Here is an 18,462-nt window from a genome sequence, read left to right as displayed (position 1 = left end):
GTATTAGCTGAAGATTCTCATGGTAAGACTGAAACCCCATGTTTGGCCACTGTGGGTCTTGCAGCTCCTAGAAAGTATGACTTCTGTGAAACCAGTAGGACTCTGGCCGTTACCACTTAGCAGACACCAGAGAAAAAGATGAGTGGCAACAATGAGCAACAATGAGCAGTGTTTTAATCTTTTCTTCTCTCATCATCATCCTCATCTGTACAGCTCCAGTGTCAATGGAATCTTCCATTACAATTCCTTGCTAGTCTACATGTATCAGCCCACCAACCTCAAGAAGTAGAACATCTCAATGGCTATAGCTCCAATACCCTCAACAGAATGATGCCATCCTCTGGGTGCAGTGTATGATCACAGTATACTAGTACAAGTTTCAGCCACCTGTTGGACACTAAACTATGTTCTTGAGATTGAGCAGGCTGAATGTACCATCCCAAGACTGATGCACTCACCACTGACCACCTGGCCAATGTAGTCAACAAAAACACATTTCATGAAGTGACCCATTCCAATGTACTAGGCTGAGGAGACCCAGGAATTTGCCAATAAGAACTCTGAAACTAAGTTTAACTTCTGTTTCCCTATCCCTAGCAAGATGTAGGAGCTCCAGGGAAGCCTTGTACACACTTCATCCAGTGGACAGGCCTCGTGTTCTCTGATATGGAAGGCCTATGTTATTGCTGTTGACTTCATGCAGCAGTTTGAAAACCTCATCCAGGGTGAAATGGACAAGGATAGGAAAAAGTCCCATTCAACGTTGAGTATAAGCTCATTTACCATTTTGACTGCAGCAGAATTGTGTGACTATGGCATGGTCCCTCTTGACCGCTGAAGTTAGTGATTCCTGCAGCACATGCTGCAACACTATAATGAGCATAAGGGACAGGATAGTGCCTCAACTATATCTAGTATAGCTGCAAGGGGAACCAGCCCCCCTTTATCACTGAAAGGGAGTCTTCTTGTCCTAGGAACACCTCAATGACATCACCTTCTCTCACTCCTCTGGATCTACCTATCCATCCTGTCTATGAAATCCTGGAGGAACAAGAGGCAGTGACTCTGGACACTGCCATTCAACCAAAGACATTTTGACCAATCCAGGCTGCCTAAAGTGCTTCCTGACCAAATAGGACCTTGATAACAGTGTGTCCTTCAACCAATCAGGGTGTTTCTTGGCTAATCAGAGATTTGGGATTATCTTTGGCTAATTGGGTACCACATGGTTTCTTTGTCTAGTCAAAATCTAACCACATTTAATCTGGGAACAGGGATCTTTCTGAGTAATTTTGAGGCTAAGAACTTGTCATTTCTGAAGAATCATTGGTTTAGTATCCAAGGAACGGGCCCCAAATCACTGCCATTTTAGTTGGGGCAATGGAGTCCTGTCTCAGGGTGTTGGAGACTTGGTGTTGTCCCTCAACTGCCAGTATCAGAAAGACTGTGTAGAGTAGGTGCTATCAGAAGGACAAGTCAGAGGATTTGTGAGGTTATAAAAGTGGTGAAGAGGCCCAGGAGACAAAATGTGTCAAGCCTTGTCTTTATTTCTGGGTGATCTTAGGTCAGTTCCTCCCTTTTCCTGGCAGCACTCTATGGCCAAACCAGGTTCCCATGTGCATTCAGAGAGCCTGATTTCCATCTGTTCCTAAGTCTGGATTCCTCAGCTATCATTCCTTGCTGGAGGGACTCAGATGGAGGGCTGGGGTTCCCTTCCTTTCCCATCTCACTCTAGAAAATTTTTAGCATATTTTCATGCAAATGATCTTAGAGTTGGGGAACTCTGAAAGGAATGAAATAAATCTTAAGGCAGTTTCCTAGCCCCTCAAAACCAAGCTACTATGAGCTTGGCTTTGAAAGGCCAGGCCTGCCTTCCTACTCTCTAGTGTAACATAATCTCATACCCAGGAGTCTTTGAACCAAGAAAGGGAAATCACAGCCACTGGGGGGTTCTATGTAATCTCTATTGAAAATGATGAAGGCTTGGGAAAGGGAGGTCTAACTCCAAGTCTGGGCTAGGATGAGAAAGGAGACAAGAGCTAAATCACTTGGGTACTGTTCACTCCTTGGGCATTTTATTAAAGCAGGAGCCAGCTCCCTGCTCTTCTTTGGAAAGGGCTTCTAGGGAGGAGGCTATAGAGTGAGATGGAATGGCCTACTGGAACCACTGCACACTAAGTTAATAGGGCCAGGAAGCAGTTTTATAATGATTTCTTTCAGAAATAAACATACCTAAGCTCCACAAAAAAGAAAAGCAAATAACTGTGATACATCACTCAAAGACAGAAATCACATGATCACCTCAATAGATACAGAAAAGTCTTTCCATAAAACCAGCTATAGTAAGACAGGCCCATAGGGTCGAGGAAATTGGCTCAGACCAGTAGTCAAGGCATGCATATAACATACTCCTTAAGAGCCAACCTGGAATCCACCTGAAGGCCTGGCAACAGGAGCTGTCAGAGTTCCTGATCATGCCAAGTCTGCCTGAGAACCTAGCAACAGTCAATGTGATGTCAGAGTTCCTGATTGTGCCCAGACAATGAGGGATGATCACACAGACTAGGCGCTGGGAGGAGGGTATATAAGGCCTTCCCTGTTATTGAATAAATGAGTTTGTTTGTAGCAATGTCCCAGCATTGGCCTGGAAGTTCCAACACCCATTGAGGCTTCGGTAATGGTCACGCCCACAGGGCAGGGTGGAGAAAGGAAGCGGAAGACCCAGGATCGAGAGGAGGGCTCTCTTGGTTCTGGGACCCTGGATGCTGGAGTTAGACCGAGCAGAGTTCTTCAGAGAACATTGCTGGACTGCGCCATACCTTTGCCAGACCCTACAACCTATCCCTTCATTTGTAAGTTACCCCACAAAATAAACCTCCCTTTTAACTACGTGGAGTGGCCTTAATAATTTCACCAATATTTGTTATTTGCTTTCAAGGGACTCCTGGTGTCTGAGTCGTTGATGCTGCGCCTTTTCATCCCCTCTCCCAAGGGAGCCATTAGAATCCAAGCAACACCTGGCATCCTTTCACTAAAAAAGTTCCAAAGACTAGTACTAGAATTAACATAATAAAAGCTGTATATGGCAAGTCTACCACCAAAATTATAATAAATGAGGAAACAGTCCAAGAATTTCCACTAAAATCAGGAATAAGACAAGGTTGTCCACTTTTTCCACTTTTGTTCAAAATGGTGTCTGAAGTCTTAGAGCAATAAAAGGAGATAAACGAGATAAAAGTAGGAAAGGAGGAAGTTAAAATGTCCTTATATTTCCAAAATGGAAGAATATAAAATTAGCATATGAAAACCAATAGCTTTCATATATGCCAGTAATGAATATGCTAAGAAATCAGGGAGGACAGTCCATTCCACAATCTTGGAATAATCTGACCAAAGTAGTGAAAGAGAACTCCAGTCACTCAAGAACAATAAATGGAACATCATCCAGTCACTCGGTCAACAACAATAAATGGAACATCATCAAATTAAAAGAAACAACTGGGTAAAAAGAGAGCCTGCAGAATGGAAGAAGGCCTTTGCAGGCCATCCACCTGACAGAATTAATATTTAAAACATACAAATAACTAAAACAAAACAAAACAAAACTAACCAACAATAAGTCAAACTACCTAATTAATAAAAGAGCTAATTAAATAAAGTGGCATTTCTCAAAAGATGAAATACAAATCAGCCAATAAAAAGTTTTTAAAAATGCTCAATCTCATTAGCCATCAGAGAAATATGTTAAAACTACTGTGAGATTCAATATAAGTCAAAATTACAATAAGATTCCATCTTATCAAAATGGTAGTCATTAGCAAGTAACAGGCTGGAAAGATGTCTCCCAAGTTAAGAACACTTGCTGCAGGGGAACACTCACTCCTCTATTGCTGGTGGGAGTGCAAACTTGTACAGCCACTTTGGAAATCAGTATGGCAGCTTCTCAGAACATTGGGAGTCAATCTACCTCAAGACCCAGAAATACCATTCTTGGACATATACCCAAAAGATGCTCAATCATACCACAAGGACACCTGTTCAACTATGTTCATAGCAGCATTATTTGTAATAGCCAGAACCTGGAAACAACCTAGGTGTCCTTCAACCAAAGATTGGATAAAGAAAATGTGGACTATTGACACAATGGAGTGTTATACAGTGGTGAAAAATAATGACATCATGAAATTTGCAGGCAAATGGATGGAACTAGAAAATATCATCCTGAGTGAGGTAACCCAGACTCAGAAAGACTTAACACAGTTATGTACTCACTCATAAGTGGATATTAGATATAAAGCAAAGGATAACCAGGCTATAATCCACAACCCCAGAGAAGCTAGCTAACAAGGAGGATCCTAAGATTGCCCTAAGAAGGGGAAATAGATAAGATATCCTGGGTAAACTGGAAAGAGGGGAGGGGAGGGGGATGAGAACATGAGGGATCAGGATGGCCGAGTTGGGGGAGGGATGGAGAGGAAGAGCAATGAAAGAGATACCTTGATAGAGGGAGCCATTTTGGGGTTAGGGAGAAACCTGGTGCTGGGAAAATTCCCAGGAATCCACAAGGATGACCCTAGCTAAGACTCCTAGCAATAGCGGAGAAGGTGCCTGAACTGGCCTTCTCTTGTAATCAGATCGGTGACTACCCTAAGTGTCATCATAGAAACTTCATCCACTAACTGATGGAAGCAGATGCAGAGATCCACAGCCAAGCACGCACAAGCCAAACCCCTAGAATCCAGTTGAAGAGAGGGAGTAGAGAGGGTGGGGGATGTTGTCAAGATCATGATGGGGAAACCTACAGAGACAACCACACCAAACTAGTGGGAACCCATAAACTGTGGAACAATAGCTGTAAAGCCTCCATGGGACTGGACTAAGCCCTCTGCATAGGTGAGACAATTGTTTAGCTTGACCTGTTTTAAGGGGCCCCTGGCAGTGAGATCAGGATCCATCCCTGGTGCATAAGTGGGCTTTTTGGAGTCGGCACTACCTATGATGAAACACCTTACACAGCCTTGGTTCAGGGGGAGGGGCTTGGACCTGCATAAACTGAATATACTAAGCTCTGCTGACTCCCCATGGGAGTTCTTGCCTTAGAGGAGGCGGGAATAAGAGGTAGGTTGGGGGGAATGCTGTGGGAAGGGCAGGAGGAGGGAGGAAAGGGGCATCTGTGGTTGGTATGTAAAATAAACAGAAAATTTCTTAATAATAATTAAAAAAAAGAAAGCAGGCTGAGCATGGGGAGCAAGCCAGTAAGCAGCATTCCTCTATGGCCTCTGCATCAGCTCCTGCCACTGGGATCCTGCCCTGTTTGAGTTCCTGTGAACAACAATGCTGAAGCATAGGCTAAATAAACCCTTTCTTCCCCAACTTGCTTTTTGGTTATGGTGTTTCATCACAGCAATAGAAACCCTGACTAAGACACAAACAAACAAGTAAAAACCAATACAGGTGAGGATATGGACAAAACTTAGATACTGCTGGTGGGAACGCAAAATAATCCAAACATTATGGAAGTCAATATGGCTGTTTCTCAAAATAAAATTCACTCTACCTTATGACTCAGATCATTCTCAGATAATTTACCAGGAAAAATATTTACAAAAAACAAAAAAATGTCAACATATCCTAGAGATATCTGTATATCAATAGTTACTGCAGCACTGTCCACAATAGCTTGAGTCATAGAACCAACCTGGGTGTCCAATAATAGAGGAAGAAATAAAAGCCAGAAAGAACAAAATTTCAGGAAATTTTTTAAAAAAAGGATATCAGTTATTCATCTAGAGTAAATTTAGCTAGTCTCAGAAAGACAAAATTGTATGTTTTCTCTCACTTGTGGTTCTTAGAATTTACAGAGATAAAATAATGTATGAAGTAAATGTCTAGGGGAACAAAGGGAACTTACAGGAGTAAGGAGGGGAGTGAAGATTGAAGGTAGCTGGCATGGGGGTAGGAAATGCACTGAACATACAATATAAACTTGTATGAAACTTTTAAAAAGTTAAAATATATATAAAAATTGAAGCAACATCTTTTAGCAGACATCTATTTCACAGAACATTAAATCCAATTTAAGTATCTTAATTTGATTAGTTTGATTTGACATTTGTGTAATTTTTTAAATTTAAATCCAATTTAAGAATAGGTCAGAATATACAGTTTATAAAATAATAGACACATAAAAAATGAACTATATTACTGAGCTGAAGATAAACTTCATTTTCTATTTGAAGCCACTGTGCCTTTCAAAAAATTATAATACATATCATGTAATGAAATATATAACAAAGAATATTTGGATTACTTTATTTTTAAAAATTGCCAAATTAAAAGTGATCATAAATTTATGTTTAATACATAGTTTTGCTAGAACAACTTTGTTAAACAGGGTAGGATGTTTTAAGTTTAAAATTAAAAAAACATTAATTACCTTCAAATAAACTGAGGTCTCTTCGTAGCCGTGGTCCATAAAGCCCTTCTAAAATACTCTCAAAACCTGTGTTTTCAAAGAGAGAAAAATGTATTAGCTCTAGGAAAAGCTTTACTGTAAATTCTATGTCAACCAGAAAATAGTTTACCATAGTATAAGTATTATTTTCACCCAGTTTCAAGTGAGCTAGCTAGTACACTAATTATATAGTGACTTACATTGAGACAAATTAAGATTGTAAAGTAATTAGAATACTCAAATGCATTTATTCATCCATGTTAAAGTACTGTCAAGCATAACCTAGTATCTGAGACAAGAATGCTGATCAGAGTGTGGTGAAAGGGTAACAATCATTCACTGTTGGTGCAATTGCAAAACTATATAACCATTATGGAAACCAGTGTGGAGAATTCTCAAAGCAGGAAAATAAATCTACCATCTGACCCAGCTGTAACACTCTGTGGCACGTGCCCAAAGAAACTGGCATCACACTCCACAGATACTTATCTAGTCATGTTCATTGCTGCTCTATTCACAATAGCAAAGAAATGGAAACAGCCCAAATGCCCTACACTGACAAATGGATAATGAAAATGTGGTATGGATACACTACAGAATACTAGTCAGTTGTAAAGTAAAATTCAATCGTGAACTTTGCAGGTAACTCGATGATGGAGCTAGAACATATACCAAATGAGGTGACTCAGACCCAGAAATTGCATGTTCTCCCTTATTTTTGAACCCTAGCTTAAATATTTAGATATGAATATACAGTCTGGAGAAACCATACTGCTGAAACCGGGAAAGTAAAATGGGACCAGGTGCAAGGGGCTCAGGGGTTGGAAAAGCTACAAAGAGGGGCATAATAGGAAACAGGTGCTATAAAAGGGGAAATGAGAAATATTGGGACGGGGACTTTATCTGGGAAAGGGGCTGGAAAGAGAAACACTGCTGGACAGAGAAGGAGGGATAAAGAACACCAAAGACGAGAAAGAAAAGATTAAAAAAAACATCAAAGATGACTGAAAAGACACAAGAAAACATTATTTTATGTTTACTTACTAATATATATGTATGTGTATGAATATATAAATAATTTAAATAAATTTATGCCACTTGGGGTGATATTGCTCCCACAAGAGCCATAGACCAGCAAAAACACTTGTTTCAGGCAGGGGAACCCTCCTTTTGAATTGTTGATCAGGGAAGTCCAACAAGACACCCAAGGCTTGTAGTTGCCTCCCACAACTTGAAGGTAAAGCACTACAGCTGAAGACACCACATACTTCAGATGCAAGATTTTCTAAGAATTATATTGAATGTCTTCTCCCTAAGGATCAACTCTTATAGTACCAGAAGGTGGTATGCAAACTGCCAAGGGAGAGAACAGTCAGTAGTAGTTCTACAAATCACAACACTGACTGGATCAGCAAGTTATCCACAACTGTGCAATAGTGGCACGTGTATCTTAGGGCAACCAATAGCTATCTAATTGGACTTAAGCTAATTTAACACGAAGTGATTCATGCCTGGTACTGTAAATTTTGCCAACTTCCCATTGATGGAGGATAACAGATGGAAGGAAAACTTTCTACTGATAAGTTTCCTAGGCCAATGTAATTTCTAACTGTATTCTAAACATTGTCTTTATACCCACAAATAACCATAGCATCTCTTTTTTTTATTAAATATATTTATTAAAAATTTTTTTCATTTTACATACCAACCCCAGTTCCTCCTCCCTCCCCTTCTCCCACCTCCTCACCTCCCTCCCACTCTACCCCCATCCACTCCTCAGAGTGGTTAAGGCCTCCCATGGTAGTCAACAAAGAAACAATTTTGTAGTTGACGTTTTGTTTTGTTTTTTGTTTTTCGAAACAGGGTTTCTCTGTGTGGTTTTGTGTCTTTCCTGGAACTCACTCTCTAATCCAGGCTGGACTCGAACTCACAGAGATCCACCTGCCTCTGCCTCCCGAGTGTTGGGATTAAAGGAGTGCATCACCACCGCCTGGCCCATAGCATCTCTTACCCCTCACTAAAATTTCTTTTTGCAATCAGATACATACTATTACAGAGATCCACAACTGGATAACAGATAATACAGATAATAACCGACTGTGGGGTGCCCAAATCCAACTAATAGATCAGATCTCCAGTGCAACATCAACATCTATGGCTCAGGGAAAACTGTGGAAGGGGAGTCAGAAAGATTTTAAGAGCTAGAAGACCAAGACCTATGTTAGATATGTCTTCTATACATGACAAGGAAGCTGACCCATGAGCTCTTAACAATATGGTTACATGAACAAACTCAGCATAATGATAAACCCAAGTGACATGAATGGCTACAGATGGTCAATGTTTTATGAGAATATGATGCCTCAAGGGACAGGCTCCAAAATACACCATCCAATCCCTATTGGTCATCCCTGGACAAATGTATGTATAGGCAAAGCTAAACTGGCTCAAAGAAATTTCTTTGTATTTCTAGCTTGTCAGGCATTTTTTCCTATCATGAATGTTACTTAATTTTATCAGATTTTTTTTGGGGGGGGTATTACTGAACTAATGATTTTTAAAAACCTCTTACTACAGCAAACATTCCTAACAGATTCTGAATGTCAAATCAATGTTCATTCCTAGGGATACTGAGTATCATATGCATTTTTACATGCTGGTTGGGTTTCTGACTCTGGTATCTCCTTTGAAATCTCACCAATGAAATAGGTTTATAACTGTTTTCCCTTTAACATCAAACGAGAGGGGAGGAAAGATTGTTAAAGCCAGAGGACCAGGAAATCTGCTGTAAAATCCCAGAGAAATAACAGGAGAAATTTAAGCATGATACTTCACCAATATGGCTGCCCAAACATGCCTTGAACAAGTACAACATGGAAGGGAAAAAATCTCATGGAACCACACCTCAAAATAGGTAACTAAAGATTGTTAAGAGCATGAAAAATAGTCTTCCCCAGACATGATCCCCTAACTGGTCATCCAATTGTTGTTGGCTTTTTGGCTCTTTTGGGAGGGCCTACCACCCAACTCCCAAATAAATCACACACAGAGGCTTATTATTAATTATAAATGCCTGGTCTTTGCTTGGCTTGTTGCTTGTCAGCTTTCCTTAACTTTAAATTAATCCTGTCTACCTTTTGTCTCTGGGCTTTTCCTGTTCTCTTCTATAAATCTTATTCTTACTCCATGACTGGCTGTGTAGCTGGATAGCTGGCCCCTGGAGTCCTCCTCCTCTGCTACTTCTTTTCTTTCTCAGATTTCTCCTATATATTCTCTTTGCCTGCCAGCCCTACCTATCTCCTGTCTTGCTATTGGACAATCAGTTCTTTATTAGACCATCAGGTATTTTAGACAGGCTAGGTATCACAGCTTCACAGAGTTAAACAAATGCAACAAAAAGTAGCTCACCTTAAAATAATATTCCCCAATATTTTCCCCTTTCTGTCTAAATTTTAAAAAATGAAAAGTTTTAACTTTAACATAATAAGACTGTATATAATAAGAACAATTATAAAGTAAAGATTACATTCACAGTGTAGTGAATTCCCGTTCATTTGTGTCTAGCAAATTAAAATACGCCATTATCTATCTTATCTTAAAGAATCTAAAGTTTTATACCTAATTTCTTCTCTATCATAACTAAGGAAGACTACAACTATAATTATCTAGTCTTCAACTCCATCAAAGACCCCAGAAGAATATTATTTGGGTAAATAAAAAGTACACTGCAAACAACTTCCAAAACTCTAGAAATGAGAGACATCTGACTGCCTGGACAGTCACCCAAAGTTCCTTGAGGCATCTATCTTCAGCCTATAGGCCTAGAGTATCAGGTAGACTTCTTAGTGAAGCAGGAAATTTGAAGGACTGTCCTGTCTTGTATTAGCAAAGTTCATCAGTCACTTTTCTCTGTGTCCTGCAGAATATCTGACAGACTCTTCTGTGAAGCAGGAATTTTGAAAGACTATCCTGCCTTGTATTGGCAAATTTCGACAGTCACTTTCCTGTGTGTCCTGCTTGTCCAGTCCACACTCAAAGGCAAGAGCAATTTCTTTGCTTTATTTAAAATGTAAGGTAAAATTCTTGTTTTTGAAAGCTATTATTATAAATTATGTAGGATAATCAAGAAACATGGGGGAGTTAATCATTTATAACAATCAAATTTGTAGATGTGCTAGGTATGTTTTTTAGGTTAAATAGATTAAATTTTAGATAGATGGTCTTCAAATACTTCAAAGACCTATAAATATGGTATTTAAAATATTTTGTTGATTTAAAGCTTTTTATGACAATGACACACATCTGCTCCTGGCAGCACCAAATACTTCAGAGAAGATGATGGGCACTAAAGAAATTCCTTATGGAGTTTTGTGGTGACATTTTATTTGTGCTTTAATAAACAAAATTTGCCTGTAGATCAGAGGAAACAGCAAGCCATTTTAAGTAAACAAAGAAGTCAGGTAGTGATAACACACGCCCTTAATCCTATCATTTAGCAGGCAGGACCTGTGTGTTCAAGGCCACACTAGGGAACAGAGCCAAGTGTGGTGACACAGGCCTTTAATCCCAGTACCAACCACAGAGTTCTGGAGGCCTGTAAAGACAGGAAGTGACAGAGCTGGTCAGGAAGAGAAAGTGATGTAGCTAGACAGAGAACAAATCAGATGGCAGAACAGAAAGGCATATAAGCCTGGGTAGACAGGAAGTCACTCTTTTTGGAAGCTGTGGAGTTGGTGAGGTGAGGTTAGTTCGTGGTTTGTCCTATTCCTCTGATCTTTTTCTCAGGCTTTAACTCAAATTTCTGGCTCTGTGTTTTTTATTTATTAAGACCACTTAGAACTGAGCAAAGATAAACAGTAAGTATTTGCTTATATGTGGATATTAGCCATTAAATAAATGATAACCAAGCTACAATCCAAAGAGGTTAGGTAACAAGGAAGAGACTGGGGGGACACATAGATCTCTCTGGTAGGGGAGAACACAACAGACTTGTATGGATGGACTGGGGACAGGGGAAATTGGAATAGGAGAATCAGGAGGGAAGGGAAGATAGGTTGAGAGAAGGAATGCAGGGAGAGAGAGCTAGAGTTGAAGGGAATTTGAGGGATGGTATAGAAACCTAGTGTTCTAGAAACTTCCTAAAATATATGAAGGCGATCCTACATCTTCAAATAATGAGGGAGACTGAATTCCAACTGGCCATCTCTTGTTACCAAATGAAGATTCCAGTACCAGGATTGGGTTACATCCAGTTGAGTTGTTGGCCAAAGGAGTCTCACAGAAATCTACAAACAATCCAGGTTGTGGACAAGAGACTTGGTTTCTCTCCACAAACTGACAATGAGGCCCCATTGCTGAAGACAACACCCACACAACTCACTGAACATGAAAGGTCCAGCTGGTCCTACACAGACCCTTTACCCTCTATGTTCTAGAGCCTTTGGTACTGGAAGGTACTGTACAGGCTACCAAAAAAAGAAATGTAAACACCAACCCAGCCACAAACCCTTTGATCTGTCCTGCCTACAAAATATGCTAGGGTAATGATGGTACAAAGCTTGTAGGAATAACCAACCAGTGTCTAATTTGACCTATAGTCCACTCCACAAGATGGAACTCATACCTAAATTTAAGAAAAAGGAACGATAAAGTGATTCCTAATAATATTATGTTATACTCATAGATCAGTGCCTTACTCAGCCATCATGAGAGAACCTTCCTCCTAAAACAAATGGGAACAAATACAGAGACCTACACCCAAACACTGGGGGGAGGGGCACCTTGGAACACACAGCTCTAAATGAGATGTTTTCATCAAATCCCACCCTTCAGCTCAGGGAATCCTGTGAAAAGATTGTAAGAGCCAGAGTGGATGAAAGACACTAAGGGAACATGGCCTTCTAAACTGAGTTAAGGTCATATGAACTCACAAAGACAGAAGCAGCAAGCACAGTGCCAAAATGGGTCTGTATCAGGTCCTCTACATGTATATTATAGCTTTCAGTTTAGTATTTTATTTGTTTTAAAAAGGGGATAAAAATAAATCTAACATATGAAAAAATTACTTACAATGGCATCAAACATATCTAGACAAATAAAACAAAAATTATAGAAAAAATTGGCAAAAACCCAGGTTTAATAAGAAACCGCACCTAGTAAAGGTAGAGAGCAATTAAGTCTTTGGGGCTTCACTCACACATACTTGAATACACAAACACAAAAATTCTCATCTTGCAAGATGGTGGGTGAAAAGGGCGAAAAGCCTGACACAAAAGAGAAGAAACCTGCAGCCAAGAAGGCTGGCGGTGATGCCGGAGCCGCCAAAAAGGGTGACCCTAAGGTTAAAAAGACCAAGAAGGGGAAGCCCCACTGCAGCTGGAACCCTGTCCTGGTTAGAGGAATTGGCAGGTACTCCCGATCTGCTATGTATTCCAGAAAGGCCTTGTACAAAAGAAGAAGAAAAAGGAGAAGGTCCTTGCTACTGTCACAAAACCAGTTGGTGGTGACAAGAATGGCGGTACCTTCGAAAAATGCCCAGGGCTTATCCTACCGAAGATGGGCCTCAGAAGCTACTGAGCCATGGCAAAAAGCCCTTCAGTCAGCACGTGAGAAGGCTTCAGGCCAGCATCACTCCTGGGACCGTCCTGATCATCCTCACCGGGGTCCACAGGGGCAAGAGAGTGGTTTTCCTGAAGCAGCTGGCCAGCAGCTTGTGACTGGATCTCTTGCCCTCAAAAGAGTTCCTCTGTGAAGAACACACCAGAAATTTGTCATTGCCAACTCTACAAAAGTTGATATCAGCAAGGTTAAAATTCCCAAACACCTGACTGATGCTTACTTCAAGAAGAAGCAGCTATGCAAGCCCAGGCACCAGGAGGGGAAGATCTTCGACACCGAGAAGGTGAAATACGAGATTACAGAGCAGCGAAAGGCTGATCAGAAAGCTGTGGACTCGCAGATTTTGCCAAAGATCAAAGCTGTTCCTCAGCTCCAGGGCTACCTGCGATCTCAGTTCTCTCTGACAAATGGGATGTATCCTCACAAACTGGTTTTCTAAACTGCTAACAACCTAATTAAACAACTTCATGTGTTTAAAAATGAATGCAAATATTAACAGGTATATAGAGACAGCAAGATAGCTCACTGGTAAGCTTGAGGCTAAGACTGATGACTTGAAGTTGATCCCCAGAATCAACATGGCAGAGAGAACTGACTCCAACAAGTTGTCTTCTGACCTCCACATGTGTGACATGATACTCTCCTTCCAAAAAGAAAAACATGTTTTTTAAAAAAATTGGTTTATGTATACCCCCCTTTTTTTGTGAGCTGAGGATCGAACCCAGGGCCTTGTGCTTGCTAGGCAAGTGCTCTACCACTGGGCTAATGTTCCTCCTCATTCCCTGTCCCAGATAAGTAAAATATATTTTTGAGCTGGGGATCGAACCCAGGGCCTTGCGCTTGCTAGGCGAGCACTCTACCACTGAGCTAAATCCCCAACCCCCTTAAAATATTTTTTTGTAATGCAGTTATTTTCCTTTATTATGAACAGTAGTTGTACAAGTTTCCTCATGACATAACTGTATGTGAAGCATTATACTTTCACCCCAAACTATCTAATCTTGCCCATACATTCCCTATGCATGTGACCATTCCCCTTCTCTAATAACCTCCATTTTACTTTGTCTTATTAAAAATCTAGATTCTAATAGGTGCAAGAGGTGTCTGTGTCTGAGGGAACTGTTCACAGCAGCATTATTTTAATAGCTGGAAACAACCTAGATGCCCTGCAACCAAAGAATGGATAAAGAAAATGTGGGACATTTACACAATGGAGTATTGCTCAGTTGTAAAGAAAAATGACATCATGAAATTTGCAGGCAAATGGATGGAACTAGAAAATATCATCCTGAGTGAGGTAACCCAGATTCAGAAAAATAAACACGAGCCTTCATCCAGTAACTGATGGAAGCAGATGCAGAGATCCACAGCCAAACACTAGACAGAGCTCCAGGAGTCCAGTTGAAGAGAGGGAAGAGGAATTCTATGAACAAGGGGCATCAAGATCATGATGGGGAAACCTGCAGAGACAACCAAACCCAACTAGTGGGAACTGACTCATGAACTTTAGAACACAGCTGTGGATCCTCAACGGGATTGGACTAGGCCCTCTGCATAGGCGAGACAGTTGTGTAGCGCTGCTTAAGGGGCCCCTGGCAGTAGGATCAGGATCTATCCCTGGTGCATGAGCTGGCTTTTTGGAGCCCATTACCTATGGGTGGGACACCTTAATGCTTGGTTCTGCCTCAACTGAATGTACCAGGCTCTGCTGACTTCCCCATGGGAGGCCTTACCTTGTTGGAGGAAGGGATGTAGGGTGGGTTGTGGGGGAATGCTGTGGGGGGGGGGGAGGAGGAGGGAAGATCTGTGGTTGGTATGTAAAATAAATTAAAAATTCTGAGTGTACAATAAAACACAGTATTTGTCTTAGTTTATGTGGTGACTTGAGTAAGAATGGCCCACTTAGGCTCACATATTTGAACGCCTAGTCACCAGGCAGTGGGACTGTTCAAAAGGATTAGGTGTGGCTTGGTTGGAGGCAATGGGTTACTGGGGGTGAGTGTCGGGGTTTCAAAGCCCATGCCAGGCCCAGTGTCGGGGTTTCAAAGCCCATGCCAGGCCCAGTGTCTCTTCCTTCCTTCCTTCTGACTTCCTTCCTTCAGGATGTAGAACTCTCAGCTACTTCTCCAGTACCATGTCTATCTGTGTGTTGCCATACTGCATGCCATAATGATTATGGACTGAACCTCTGAAACTGTAAGCAAGCTCCCAATTAAATGCTTTCTTTTACTGTAAGAAAGCCACCAATTAAATGCTTTCTTTTATAAGAATTGCTTTGGTTGGTCATGGTGTCTCTTTACAGTAATAGAACAATAATAAAGATAGAAGTTGATACCAGGGTGTTCGGGGATATTCAATCACACTGTGGAACCGAGTTTGCATTTGTGTTAATTAAATAAAATTAACCTTGGATCAGAGCCTGAGTTAGCCACTAGTTCACAGAAAGTAATCACAGAGCATCAGAGGGCATCTGGAAGAGATAAAGAGATGTACTGGAAGTAGTAGGAAGTGGTTTTGAGTGGTTCTGTTTTGGCAGAATGGAAGGACAGGCTTTTTGGGAGATGCCAGCAAGGAGAGAAGGCTAACTAGGTGCTACTCAACCTCTCAGAGCTAGCAAGTTTTCACTCCAGCCTTTGAGTCTCAAGTTAAAACAGAATGATAGACACTTAATTAAAGCTACCTTTAGCAGCAGCAGCAGAGCCAGTGTCTTTGGGAAAAGAATTCCAGTCAGGCTGTGGCTTCAGTGGCCAAGCAGCTGCCAGAGAAGCAGGCTACTGAATCATAACTGCTGGCTGAAATAGCAGTAGATTAAGGCACAAGCCACTGTGCCCAAAATAAAACAATAACCAGAAATAGGGTATTGCTGTGACAGGCCTGATCATGCTGTTTGTTGGTGGAATATGAACTTTGGCCTAGAAAAGCAATTAAATGCTTTTGGGTGGGACTTAGGAGACTAGACAGCAATGCTTAAAGTGATTTGAACTGTGGGGAGCAAGCTCAAGAAGTTTCAAAGGGCAAGACTATTGTAAGTAGCCTACAATGTGGCTGCTTTCTGCCCTTGCCCTAAAAATCTGTCCAAAGCTAAATTGAGGATTAATGGATTAATAGCACTGACAGAACAGACTTCAGGACAGCCTCATGTTGACTCTGTCATGTGGTTATTAGTAATTACTCGTATGCTGATTTATAATAAAAAGCAGAAAGCTGAACAAAGAGAAATACAAAATGTACAGTTTGAGAAAAGGAACAAAAAGAAGTGTAATGGAGCTAAGTCCAGTGTTCAAGGTGATAAAAAGTTTAAAGAAAAGCCTGACACTAAATGGGATAAAGGGAGTGATGAACTCAGGGCAGGATCCCACCAAGCTTAGCTTGTAAAAAGAAATTAAAGGAAAGCTTATGCAGTGAAGGAAGCTACCAAAAACAGAAAGCTAGTGAAAATGTAATTGAACTATGGAGCCAAGTTCTAGCCCTATCAAGTAGCAAAACTTGGCAATCTGGACCAAGTGGTTCTGAATTTATCAAGGAAAATATAAGAAAGAGGTTATAGAATCTTCCTCTGTGGCTAAGGAAAGCCACTGAGGCCAGCTGTGTGTCAGGGATGTCCTTGCAAGAAGTCCAGAGCAGCTAATGTGTGAAGCTGTGAAGGTGAAGCCTCGACTACATTGGAGTTATTACCCAAGATGTGGAAGATGCCAAAGTTGTGAGATATCTGCCAATGACAGCTGCTACAACGGAGTGGAACCAGCCCAAGAGAAAGAAGTATGTTGCAGTCAACAAAACTGGAAGGAATTGGAGATCTAAAGAGCACACTGACAGCAGACATGGATGTGCAGAATTTGGAGTTTGCCCTGATGGTTTTTGGTCTTGCTTTGGTTCAGCATTTCCTCACTATGTTCCCTTTCTTTCCTTTTGGAATGGATTTGTATATTCTGTGCCATTGTATGTTGGAAGTATATGATCTGCTTTTTTTATTTTGATTTTACAGAGTTAAGAGATAGCCTGGAGTCTCAGGAATTTGGACTTTGGACTTTTAAACACTGTTGAAATTAAAAGACTACAGGGACTTTTGAAGTTGGATTAAATGCATTTTGCATTATGATATGGCTTAGAAGCCTATGGGGTAGGGGAGTGAAATGTGGTAGTTTGAATAATAATGGCCCCCAGAGGCTCAAATATTTGAATGCTTAGTCACTAGGGAGTGGAAACGAAAGAAGGACTAGGAAGTGTGGCCTTGTTAGAACAGACTTGGCCTTATTGGAGGAAGTGTGTCACTGAGCCAGGCCCAGTGTCTCTTTTCTTTCCTACCGCCTGAGGATCACCACATAGAATCCTCAACTACTACTCCAACACCATGTCTATCTGTGTGTCACAATGTACCCTGCCATGATAATGGGCTAAGCCTCTAAAACAAAAGCAAGCCTCAATTAAACTCTTTTCTCTTTATAAGAGTTGCCTTGGTCATGGTGTCTCTTCACAGCACCAGGAGAGTGACTAAGACAGTCAGCTTATTTAGTTTAATATCATAGTTTCATCTATTTTCCTATAAACATGACTTGAGTCTTCTTTATGGCTGAATAATATATATTTATATTATAATATAATACATCATCTATATATACTATAAAATACACAATAAATTATATTATAATAATATAGTAATAATGTAATATCTACTATATGTATATAAGAGTATGTATATGTGTATACACACACTCTCTTTTGCCCTTTGATGGGCTTCTAAGTAGATTTTATTACCTGGCTCTTATAAATTGTGCTCCAGTAAACAGTGGGTGTTGTAATGGTTATTCTTTGTTGTCAACCTGACTACATCTGGAATTAACTAAAATACAATAATGGAGTGGCACATCTCTGAGGGATTTTTGCTTAATTTGAAGTGGGATCCATTTCTAATCAGAATCTTTGAGGTGGGAAGACACACCTTTAATACAGACCTTTGGGGTGGGAAGGCCTACCTCTAATCTTGTCCATGTACTCTGCTGGAAGCCTATATAGTGACATGGAAGAAGGAAGCTTTTACTCTTTGCCTGTTTGCTCTTACCTTGCTAGCAAGTCCATTCCTTCACTGGCATTAGAACCTACTTCTTCAGGATTCCAGCATACACTAAAGAGCAGCTAAGACATCCAGCCTTGCAGGCTGAACAATTACTGGATTCTTGGACCTTCTGTACATAGACAGCCATTGATGGATTAGCTGGACCACACCCTGTAAGTCATTCTAATAAGTCTCTTTTAGATATATTGAGATGGTTTGAAAGGGAATGGTACTATTAGGAGGTGTGGCCTTGTTGAAGTAGGTATGGCCTTGTTGGAAGAAGTGTGCCACTGTGGAGGTGGGCTTTGAGATATCTTTTGCTCAAGATACTGCCCAG

General features: G+C 40.7%; 1 protein-coding gene and 1 pseudogene across 9 annotated transcripts in view; one reads left to right on the top strand and one right to left on the bottom strand.

Moving 5' to 3' along the window:
- Positions 1-18,462, bottom strand: part of Lcorl (ligand dependent nuclear receptor corepressor like) — a 183,539-nt gene that overhangs the window by 123,216 nt on the left and 41,861 nt on the right. For all 9 annotated transcript variants that reach the window (XM_036200249.1, XM_036200243.1, XM_036200250.1 and 6 more), the window contains exon 2: positions 6,437-6,502. In XM_036200249.1, the coding sequence (XP_036056142.1) occupies positions 6,437-6,502 (66 nt within the window). The remainder of the gene's footprint in view (positions 1-6,436; positions 6,503-18,462) is intronic.
- On the top strand, positions 12,693-13,511 carry LOC118591831 (annotated as a pseudogene).

This window comes from Onychomys torridus, chromosome 10, assembly GCF_903995425.1.
Source record: "Onychomys torridus chromosome 10, mOncTor1.1, whole genome shotgun sequence".
Taxonomy (NCBI): domain Eukaryota; kingdom Metazoa; phylum Chordata; class Mammalia; order Rodentia; family Cricetidae; genus Onychomys; species Onychomys torridus.
This window is presented reverse-complemented; position numbering and strand designations above follow the sequence as displayed.